This window comes from Oikopleura dioica, chromosome 1 (assembly GCF_907165135.1).
Source record: "Oikopleura dioica chromosome 1, OKI2018_I68_1.0, whole genome shotgun sequence".
In the NCBI taxonomy this organism is placed as follows: Eukaryota; Metazoa; Chordata; class Appendicularia; order Copelata; family Oikopleuridae; genus Oikopleura; species Oikopleura dioica.
Genome location: NC_137291.1, coordinates 7,883,694 through 7,894,195, shown reverse-complemented (window position 1 = coordinate 7,894,195; position 10,502 = coordinate 7,883,694). Strand labels below are relative to the sequence as shown.

The window sequence follows — 10,502 nt, the reverse complement described above, 5'->3', positions numbered from 1 at the left end:
AATAAGGTTATTTTATTGAGTTATTAAAAGTTTTAGTAAAAATAACTGGATAGCAGCATGTGAAGTAAAAAATTATTTTCATGACAGTGAGTGAACGGTTTGACAGTGACAAAAATGTGCGTAAATTTAACCCATTGCCGGTCGGTTAGCGAGTTCCTTCGAAACGAATTTCTTTGTCTTTTCGTTATTCCAAGCTGGTTTTGTTGATAAACCCTCAAAATTATAGTTCAGATCTTTTCGTATCTCTTTTTTCTCAAGAAGAGTATCCGACGAAAGTGGGGTACCAGCATCAGCCATCATTTTATCGACGAACGTCTCAGCCCGGAGCATCTCTTCTTTCGTTGCATTTGCCACCTCTTTGGCAATCAGTCGATCGATCTCTCCGAAATCGTCTGGAATTGGCAGATCTAGGATTTCAATATCTTCAGGAGCAGGAAGATCAAGCGGTGGCAGTTGGATAAGCTTTTCGATAACAGATTCCAGAGCGTCCCCTTGCTCTTCTCGGCGAGCACAGAATTCTTCATGTTTTGTGAAGTCAGACTCTAAAAAGGAGGTTTAGCTACTCGACCTCGGATATGAACCGTACCTCTGAAGAACTCTCCCATCGACTCCAAGATTTCTGGTTCAGCTTTTATCGCTGAAGCGGCTTCGTGGGCGATTCGTGTTTTCAACTGCGACTAAAAAATTCTTTCAAAATCATTCACCAAAAATTTTTTGGCAAAAAATCTCTTACCAATGCAGCTTGCTTCATCTTTTCATCCTCAACCGGCTGAATGTCCAGGACTATCCCATCGCCGATTTCAATCCTCGCCTTTCTCCGACCATTCTTGATAAAATCGTCTTCTACATCTGGTTGACAGAATCTGACGTTCATACTTCCTTGTTTTTCTTTCAATTCATACGGTCCAATATCTGTCAGAAAGGCATGAATCTGTCTCATCGAAATTTTCGGCGCAAAAGAAAATCTGATCCACTGAGCTTTCCAAACAAGCGGTTGAGGCATTCTTAGATGACCAAAATGTATGAAATTTATTTGAAAAGAAAAACGAGTAAAACATGTATTGAAGTCAGGTGTGAATAAAATACTGTTAATATGCTCAATAATTTAAATAGAAAAAACAAGTACTTGTAGTAAATTTATAAATAGGTAAATCAATGGATTTCAGGAAGAAGTCGGGCAGAAAAAAAAGGATATGAACACGAACATTTTGGCATCACGGCAAGACAAAGAAAAGCAAAAAACACTCATGGGCAAAAATTCACATTATTTACAAATTTAAAAGAAAGGCAATTTATATATCTTAAAAGTATAAATTAAAATAAATAAAAAGGCAATAATTCAGATTTTAATCATATGGCTAAAACGTTTTTGTTTAACGAGTTTTGAATTAGACTAGAAATGAATCAAGGAGAGTACTTTACTCCTTGAGCGTTTGAATATATTCAACTGCTTCTGTAAAGTTAGTACGCTCGTTTTGCAGGAGCTTTTTGGAGAGAGACTCTTCTGGGCATTTTTGAAGACAGCGGTCGACGTTGGCGATCATCAAGCGCAAACGGAGCAGGAGAAAGTCGAATACTTTCGATTCTTCTTCGCCGAGAGACAAGTCGATCTAAATGGATTGATTTGGGTGGATTTAGAGTCGCTTACCCGTTCGGCAGTCTTCATTTCTTCAAATTTGACCTTGGCAACTTCCTCAGACATATGGAAGACCCGGATAAAATTGATCAAATCGAATGGAACATTGTCTTTTCCAATTTTGAACGGAGACTTGATTGGCAAGAGTGAGAGGAGACCGATTCTCCAATCAGATCCGGCTGAAAATTTGAGTTTTCATTGGTCGCTTTTTAGAATTGTTTACATTTTGGAAGACTTAATTTCAGTCTCGAGCAATCATTTGGAATTTCTTCGGGAATGAAGCCCAAATGAATAAAGAATTCGGACGAACAAGTTGGCGAGTATTTCAGACTCAACTCACTCCCCTTCTTCAGATCGTCTTTTTTCGGGGAGAGGGATAATTTCAAACCTAAATCAGTTTTAGCAGGAGAAAGGTGTTCCATCAACCTTTAAATTTATCCTCGCCAGTTTGAGTTATTTTAACTGTCGGTTCAAAAGCATGATTACACAAGTCCAAAACAGGGATCAGCACCAAATCGTTCAGTTCCATGTGATTCACGCCCGGGTATCCATTTTGCCTAGTCTGGACGATTTGAACGGCCCATTTGTAGGCGGAAAGCGTAAAGCCGTTTCGGAGGTTTTCGAATCCGGGAACTGGCGAGTTCGAGATCATCTGGTAAAGACGAGCGTACTGCCGATGAACAGCGATAAGAAGTGGTTCAGCTTCCATCCAAATGCTACCGAATAGATACTACCGAATGCCGATGATCGTTTAGAAATTACCTTGAGCCTTGGAGTGGAAGAATATCTTCAAGTTTTTGGGCAACAACAGTGTCAGGCTTTGCGGGCAGCGTTCGCAAGTAATGATAATGCTTTGAGTTTTTGTTTTCAAAAACTTCAAACAACAAATTCAGCGCCAGCTGAACGTTGACCATGTTGCCGAGGACTGGATCTGTTCTGCAGGCATCCAGAACTGTCTAGGTGAAAGATAAACGGGTTGGAAAGAAAAAGGTTGCATTACCATCTCTTCTCTATTGACAGTTGTGATGCAGGCATCGATTGGGATATCGAGAACTGTGTTGTTGTTTTCACAGTCTTCGGTTAGTCGAAGTCGGACGCCGCCAAGGTCGTCGGACTCAGCCTCCGCGTTGATGTTACAGTTGTATTGACTAAACGAATAATTAACGAGGAGATGAAAAGAAAAATTTTACCTTTTCAATTGATCAATAAGCTCATTCCCAGCCTGAACTCTGTCGATGTTGTAGCTAGGTGGGATGAAGGAGGACTGTTTCTCTTCGATCGCCTGGGCCAGTCTGTACACCTCCTCGATGTTGGGTCGTTTGTCGACGGTGGAGGTCATTTGGTACAGCTCCTTGATCAGGGGCATCAAGACGGCGCGCTTGGCTCCGCCGGCCTTGACAAGCTTGTTGTTCTTCGCTTTCTTGCCCATGATAAAGTCTGACCCGTTTCTGAAAGGATAAATTAAGGAAGATTTTAGGGCGATGAATTCTGTCGGTAAGCTTCAGATACAGTAACGGCTACACTGCTGGATAAACTAAGCGGAAGATCGAGAGATGTTTCAATAACCCCCACAACTGGTCGGTGCTTTGAAACTATTTCATAGAAAGACTTTGAAATGCCGCTCGACTCTTGACCGAAAACCAGAACTATATTCGGATAGGACCAGTCTATTCCCGAGTGAAACACCGCTACTAAATCTGGATCTTCAAAATAGTCAGCTGATTCCGCCATGAGAACGAAAAAAGGCGCAAACCCATTTCTATCCCACTCTTGATCGAGTTGAACGTTTTCCTCGATCGGCAAGCTCAAGAAGCCACAATTTGTCTCGGCAAGAATTTCAGGCGAAAAACAATCGGTTGAACTAGCGGTAAGGTGAACAGAATGGACTCCGAAATGGTTGCAAGTATTGATAACAGAGATAATGTTTTGGGAATGCTTGAGATTTTCGACCAAGAGTCTGATATTCCCGAGTGGTTTGGTAAAGTTAAACTTGGAATTGATTTCTGAGCTGACGTTTCTCATTGTTTCAAAAGAAGGTCGTTCGCAAATGGCTTTCGAAAGGGTTCAATTTGACCTGAAATCAAGGAAGAGAATCCTCGTAGAACAATTAAAACCCTAGTCTAAAAGCTTTTCGTTCAAAATAGCTTTGTGAAAATTCGCAAATCGTTTGTTTTTCGCCTTTGAGAAGCGTCTCGCATCGCCGTTAGTATATGGGTACTGCACGACAGCATCAGTAAACTGATATTTCGCCTCATATTCGTCCGATTTGGTCACAATATGCTGGACAATATCAAGCTCGAGTCCGTTTGAAGCCGCAATCTGCTCGATTTTGAGGATTTGGTCGATCTGGTCTGCTTCTGCGCGAAAATAGCTATTTTTGCGCTTGACCAGATCCTCAATTTTTCGAAAATCCCGGAGCTCTTTTTTGGCTTCAGCTAGTTGCGCGCTTTTGTTTTGCAAGGAATGATCTGATGAAGATGATCCAGAGATGGCAAGCTCATCGTAGAGGGGATCATTCGAGGGAATCGAGCGAGAGGCAAAACGAAACGCGATAATCCGACTAACTTGCGAGCTTATACGAATCATTCTAGTAGTGCCGCCATGTTACTTTTCAAAACCCCGCGTACTTACAGTGACTTGTATATTCTCTTCCAAAAACTTTGAAAATCTCTTGAGAGGTTGAAAAAATATTGCAGCGAAAAAATGACAAACTTGACCTTTTTAACAACTTTGCGACAGGTGACAAGATCAGCTGCTACACGCTCCGGGTCTCAGATTCCTTTTCTATCTTGTGGAAAATAATTTTCGACAGGGAGACCGGAAGTAAAAAAATATCTTTGTTGAAAGGAGTATCTTTTTGTTTATTACTTTTTTTAAAGAAGATGTACAGAAGAATTGTTGAATGTTTTTTTTGTACAAACTGTCATTTTTGGAGGCTAAGAATAAAGAAGGATGAATGAAGAAATCGTGCATGGATTGTAGTGGTTTGAAAATACTTTCTGTTCAAGTAAATGTGCAGGGTTAGAGATTATTCCAGCCACGTGACGAAGGACTGTTTTGCTTGAAGTTAGTTGAGCCCAGATTGCTGGTTGAACTCTTTTTGTTAATTTTGCTGTCGAGGAAAGCCGAGGTGCCCTTGCGCATTGATTGGAAAATGCTGCCTTTTGACTCCTTTCGCACGGGACTTTGCTTGAGTTAGTAAGCTTGATAATTAAACTTGTTAGGGGGATATCTTTCGTGATATCAAGTTAGAGAAAGTGTCATGGGTTTTTTTAATTGAAAATTCCAGATTTTCGTTTTGTGTCATGTTTAAATACTATCGTTGAAATCGTGAATAATGTCAAGTTTTTTTATCTCTCTTTTTGGCGATTTTTCGCGCTTGAAAAAGTGTTTGACCGATTTTGAAATGGTATTTGATCGGGACGGTTTGGTAGAGCTCTCAGGAATTTCGAGGTTTTTATCTTTGCCAGATTTGGAACTCAAATGCCTTCTACGGTTTTCAAATGCGTTCGGCTCTGGCTTCGGTAGGTCGTCTGTTTCTCTGCTGCGAGGTGGAGCTACAAAATGAAGTCAATAGATGTAATGGGAAGACGAAGCAAAAACAACTAGATTTCTTTAAAAATGCTACGAGTAAAAAAACACCATGCTACGGGAATATAATTTGTCACCAAAGCACACCGATTCGGCGCTACTTCGTGTTGCTTACCTCGAAGTTGATTTCCTTGATTGAAAGTGAGTTGATCAATTATCATTGTAACAACGATTTGTGCAAATTTTATCTATTTCAAATGATTATTTTAAAACGACTTACCAATAGTTTTAACCAGACGCTGGTATTGCTCCCTGTCGAAGTTTTCTTCTGAAAGGTAGTGTCTTGGAAGCTTTCCGAGGTTGTCCCGCGCGTGAATGTCAACAACAAGAGTTGCGTTTGTTCTCAGGTTCAGGAGGTAATCGAGGATTTTGTAATGACCGGATTGGACAGCTTTCGAGGCTTTCTCGATATTCCGTAGGAGAGTACAAAAATGAGATCTCGAGCCATTCCTAAATGGAGAAGAGTTCCCCCATTGTGACTTTTGCAATTAGGATCAAGGCCGGACGCCACTAAAATTTTCAAAAGATCCACATTTTCCGTCTTCACCGCCCAATGAGCCGCAGTATACTAAATAATATGCCTCAAAACTGCACTAGAATCAGTTATCCTACCCCAAGAATATAATCTTTATGCTCCAAGATTTCAGGTTTTTCCTTCAGCGCCCTTTTCACTTCATCGATGTTTCCTTCCATTGAAAATTCAAACCAATTTTTCTCCAGCTCGCCGAGTTGATTTCTGTTCGTACTAGCAGAATGCAGCGAATTTAAACTCTCCTTGCTTCCAGAAAGCTTCATGTTCATGTTTCTGTCAGCTTCTCTTGGGATAAAGACAAAATAGATAATAAAAAGGCGCCACTTGAAACTGAGTCTCAACTTTCAGGCACTTGAAAAACAGAAACGAAAATCAATTGTGTTTTCAGCAAGTTTTATCCGTTCCTAAAATTGTTCGCTTTGAGCTGTCGATCGACATTTTTCGTGGAGGGTCCTTTGGACGCTTGAATTCGTCTGGAATCGATGGAGGAAGCATTGAAGTTGCTGGAGGCGGAGGGGTTGAAGACGAAGACGCTGGCTCGACGACGATCGGAGGCGGTGGAGGAAAATCTGAAGTCACTTCTCTACTGGGGGCAGTTTTGACGGGGGGAGGCGCAGGGGCGGCTTTCGGCGGAGGAGGAGCCATAGTTTTAGGAGCGCGAGGACGAGATTCCATGTGAAGGGGCGAAGATCGAGGGGATTCTCGCGGAGTTATGTGACGAGGTGTCGATGATTCACGCGGTGTATCTCTTGGGGAGTCTCTTGGAGAATCCCTTGGTGAATCTCGAGGCGAGTTTCGTGGGGAATGTCTTAAAAATCAATAAATTGATAAATAAAATTTTCTTTACCTTGGGGAGTTTCGAACTTTCTCGAGATTCTGTGGTCTCAAATTTGAAATAGGAGCAGGTGGAGCATTATATGAGCGATCCGAATTAGTGTAAGAAGATCTGTCGGGCGAAATACGTCGAGTCGGCTTTGTAATTGTGCTCGGTGGAGATGAATACCCAGAAGAGCCTTGTGGCATAATTTCTCTGAATGGATTGGCAAATTTAGTCAGCGATAAAAGTCAAGTTTTTATACCTGATCGCGTCGGGGATAAATACTCGACTTTGACTCGCTGGACTTCCGCGGGAAGAAGATGTGACAGATGCTGAGGAAGGACTAGATAATTGTTCTAGGCTACTATTCAGAAAATGTACGACACGAACCTTGATCGAAGCTCTTTCTTCAGAAAAACTACTTTTATAGCCTCTCCATTTTCTTCCTTCGTTTTGACAAATGCGACCTGATTCACGATCTTTTGAAAAAGCGGGCGTTGAGTTTTGTCGGCTAGAAGAGGCTTATAGATTGACGAAAGTTGTTTCTGCGGCATACGGCCTCCATGATCAAGAAGGGTTTGTATCACGCTTTCTTTGCTTATTTCGAGCATTTTCTCTGAAAAGTTCAGTGTAAGATTCACGGAAAATTGATAATATTTGAAGTTTATTTGGTGCCAGAAGCAATGTCTAGCATTTTTGTCCTTGGCAGTACACAGACAAGCGAATTGAATTGGGCAGGAGAGCAGTCTTTCATGGCGCCTTGGCATTTCATAGCATGAGCTATTTGCGCGAATCTGAAAGTCATTGTGTTGGAAATCATCAAGTTTCCATCGCATCATGAAATACCTATCTATCACAGTTTCCATGACAGTATCTGCCTTGGCCGACCCATCGTTGGTCAACTGATCATCCATCTTTTTGGAAACTTGCATGAGCTCTCCTACGAGCGCGCGGATCGACTCACGTGGCCATAGACGAAGTTCATTCTTTCTCTGCGTCATTTTGCTTTGAACTTTCGTCAGGGTCGAAATACTACGGATAAGAACCAGATGATAACGCCACGGATCTTTTTCGTTGTTTTCTAGCGCCAAGCGTATGCTCCAAGCTAAAATATTCAGATAGAGAATACCAAAGACGCCTTACCAATTAAATCTTTCAATCCAGCCATTGGAATAAATTTGTTTGCATCCGTGTAGTGCTCTGGTTTTAGAAAACCCAGCCATATATTCGAGTTCTGGTAGAGCGGATAGAACAAAGAAAGGGGCTCGTTATCTAACCAAGTCGCAATAATATCGAGCAAGAGAGGGGGAGGAAGAGAATCGCGATAGATTTCGCCAAAGCAAGAAATGAGCATTGCGCAAAGACGAGGACTGACGAGCGCGAGTTTGTACAGATCGCCTCCTGCTGGAGATGTAAAGGAGTATTCTTTGTAGACCTGCTTTGCCAGGGACTAGACATTGATGAAGAGTTTGAAAAGGACAATGTGCTTACGTGCGCGATCTTCTTATGATTAATTTTCATCCACAACGCAATCGCATTCAACGTCCGATTGTATCTGTGATCATCCCGTTTGTCCCGATTGTCGACTAGACCAGCGCACGCTTTACAGATGCCAAGTGACATGAGCTTACACAACAGTTTGTAACGCATCTCGTTTGTCGAGGTGCTCTCTCTGTTCAATCTGTCGAAATCAAGATGCTCCGGAATTCGGAAGATGAACTCGAATGTTCTGAATGCGGCGTATTCGTGACGCTTTGGATCTTCCATGAAAGCTCGAATCGCGTCCGCATGCTGAAGCTTTACTTTTGAGGAGTTTCGAGGTGTGCGTCACGATGGTTAGCAGTTAAACTCCTCTTTCCTAATCCATTTATTTGACCCTGGTTAATCCCAAGCGCTTCTTGAAATTTATTTGACAGAGCACTTTCTTCCTGTTTATAGTTTAATTCTCTGCTTCGATCTTGCATACTATCCGTATTGCTGAATCCATATTTATTTTGGAACTGCTCAATGTCTTCTAAAGCTTGGCTGACAGTGATCGTATTCGGCTTATGAACTGGCGGAGCTCCTCTATTCCCGTGCTGACGATTTCCCTGGCCGTTGTGTTGATTTCGAGAATGGTGAGGGCGATTGTGATGCGACATTCTAAAGGTTGTCAATTGATTAATTGAGTTGAGGAGAGTCGTTCAATGTTCATTCAAGTACTTTCACAGCGAGCTGTCTGTAGAGCTCTGAATTGAGTTTCTTTAGCCTTTTAATTTCTGAATCGTTTTCTTCCGTTCTCTCTATACTTTCTGCTTTCGGCTGTGTTGCTCGTAAGGAGACAAGCTCCATTAATGGACAGTTTGTTTTCTTTAAACTCTCGAACCTAAACAACTCTTTATTGAGGGCTTTTAAGTTGTTTTTACCTCAATAAGACATCATCTTTGCTCGGAACATGCTGAACTTTCTCCATAGAAGCTGACTTGCTCTTGACTTTTCCCAGGTCTGTTTTGAGTATGCCCCAGATATCCACTTTTGAATAGAAACTATGGCAGCATCCGGCAAGTTGAATTGACCGAAGTAAGGCTGCGCTGTCTGAAGTCCAAATTCTAAGTGTGTTGCCACTTGATGTCAAGCAATCCAGTCCATCGAGGCTCGTTTCTGATAAAATTCAAGGTTTAAATTTGGTGTTGGAAAGTCTTTAGTTGATTGGAAACATTTAGCCTGTCTCACTGACCCATGTCCTGATTTAAATAACTAGTCAATAAGTTGATAAATAGGAAAAAATCTTTACGACTTGGTACTTCTGATAGCAACAAGCTGTAAAAATGATGCATAATTACCTATAAATATATCTCCATGACTAGCATCATGTCTCCAATCAGTTTGATCCGTTTTATGAGGTCCTTTTTCTAGCAACTTCAGCGACATATCCATTTTGTGCAGCCTAAAATATCGAATAAACGTCCCTTAAATTTCTCCCAAACCTTCCATCACTCGTCGAAGCAAAAAGCGTCTTCATACTTCCTTCTAGTGCAATTGACGTTACTGCCGCTGGAAAGTCCAATGTCGACAAAAGCAAGCTACTCTGCTTGATCTTCTTTTCTTTCTCCGATCTATTTTCTTTCAACTCTTCCAATGACCAAATCTTGACAGTAAAATCACTCGAGCTTGTGTAAAGCAAATCTTCTTCCAAGAAGACATCAGTGATGGGCAGTGAGTGAGCATTCAACTTGATCAGCGCTTTTGGCTGCGCGTTGACGTCCAGTAAGGAGACTGTTTCGAAGATGTTGACTTGACTGTAATGAGTTTTTAAAAGCTCTTATCATGAAAAGATTCTATTCCGCAAAAAGTGTATTTGAAAACTCAACCCATCAGGACTAGAAGTGACAGTAAAATGCTCATTCGAAGCAATTCTGTTAATATCCTGAAAATGACATTGTATGCTGTGGATACATCTGCCAGAAGTCACGTGCCAAATGTACAGAGATCCAGAAATTCCGACAAAGACGAATTTTCCAATTCCTGGGGAACAAATAGCCATTGGCTTTCCTGGAAGAACGAACTTTTTCGGCGTCTAAGAGCGACTTTTGAGAGTCTAATTTGGGTTGAGAATGGTACCTGGATAGATCGTTGAAGCTTGAAAGCATAAATAAGAGGCTTATTCGCGTGAATAATGATTATTTCGTCGTCGATAATGCAACTTCCATTTGAAGGGACTGAATACTTGAGACATTCTTGGCGATTGAAGGGGTTGTACGCGTGTACTCCGAAATCTGTATTTACAAATAACAATTCCATACTGAAAAATATTTTCTCTTTTCCCGATAAATACTGCAACAAAAGTCGTATCGCTCAAAGTTCAGTATTTCAAAAATGATCAAACGCTGAATTCGATTTTCCGGTCGCACGGCCAATCCGAGCGCAAGGAGATTCGAACACAAAGT

The 10,502-nt window shown here is 41.4% G+C and overlaps 5 protein-coding genes across 5 annotated transcripts; all 5 read right to left on the bottom strand.

Moving 5' to 3' along the window:
* Position 1: 1 nt before the first annotated feature.
* Positions 2-1,009, bottom strand: LOC145712353 (uncharacterized). Its single transcript, XM_081790044.1, has 3 exons — positions 734-1,009; positions 587-677; positions 2-542 (listed from the first exon to the last, which is right to left on the bottom strand). The coding sequence occupies exons 1-3, from the start codon at positions 1,001-1,003 to the stop codon at positions 127-129; spliced, it is 777 nt and encodes a 258-aa protein (XP_081646170.1). The 5' UTR covers positions 1,004-1,009; the 3' UTR covers positions 2-126.
* Positions 1,010-1,417: 408 nt separating this feature from the next.
* LOC145712352 (actin-histidine N-methyltransferase-like) lies at positions 1,418-4,405 on the bottom strand. The gene is made up of 8 exons (XM_081790043.1): positions 4,268-4,405; positions 2,827-3,084; positions 2,637-2,784; positions 2,399-2,592; positions 2,063-2,352; positions 1,860-2,024; positions 1,649-1,815; positions 1,418-1,610 (listed from the first exon to the last, which is right to left on the bottom strand). Exons 2-8 carry the CDS (start codon positions 3,063-3,065, stop codon positions 1,419-1,421), a joined length of 1,395 nt encoding a protein of 464 aa, XP_081646169.1. The 5' UTR covers positions 3,066-3,084; positions 4,268-4,405; the 3' UTR covers position 1,418.
* Positions 4,405-6,086, bottom strand: LOC145712354 (ankyrin repeat domain-containing protein SOWAHB-like). Its single transcript, XM_081790045.1, has 5 exons — positions 5,840-6,086; positions 5,680-5,795; positions 5,448-5,620; positions 5,124-5,193; positions 4,405-4,820 (listed from the first exon to the last, which is right to left on the bottom strand). Exons 1-5 carry the CDS (start codon positions 6,026-6,028, stop codon positions 4,658-4,660), a joined length of 711 nt encoding a protein of 236 aa, XP_081646171.1. The 5' UTR covers positions 6,029-6,086; the 3' UTR covers positions 4,405-4,657.
* Positions 6,087-7,212: 1,126 nt separating this feature from the next.
* LOC145712351 (uncharacterized) lies at positions 7,213-8,747 on the bottom strand. The gene is made up of 4 exons (XM_081790042.1): positions 8,068-8,747; positions 7,720-8,026; positions 7,423-7,681; positions 7,213-7,370 (listed from the first exon to the last, which is right to left on the bottom strand). Exons 1-4 carry the CDS (start codon positions 8,341-8,343, stop codon positions 7,241-7,243), a joined length of 972 nt encoding a protein of 323 aa, XP_081646168.1. The 5' UTR covers positions 8,344-8,747; the 3' UTR covers positions 7,213-7,240.
* Positions 8,748-8,755: 8 nt separating this feature from the next.
* Positions 8,756-10,446, bottom strand: LOC145712350 (WD repeat-containing protein 18-like). Its single transcript, XM_081790041.1, has 6 exons — positions 10,177-10,446; positions 9,927-10,132; positions 9,543-9,854; positions 9,399-9,502; positions 8,982-9,216; positions 8,756-8,941 (listed from the first exon to the last, which is right to left on the bottom strand). Exons 1-6 carry the CDS (start codon positions 10,354-10,356, stop codon positions 8,767-8,769), a joined length of 1,212 nt encoding a protein of 403 aa, XP_081646167.1. The 5' UTR covers positions 10,357-10,446; the 3' UTR covers positions 8,756-8,766.
* Positions 10,447-10,502: the final 56 nt, after the last annotated feature.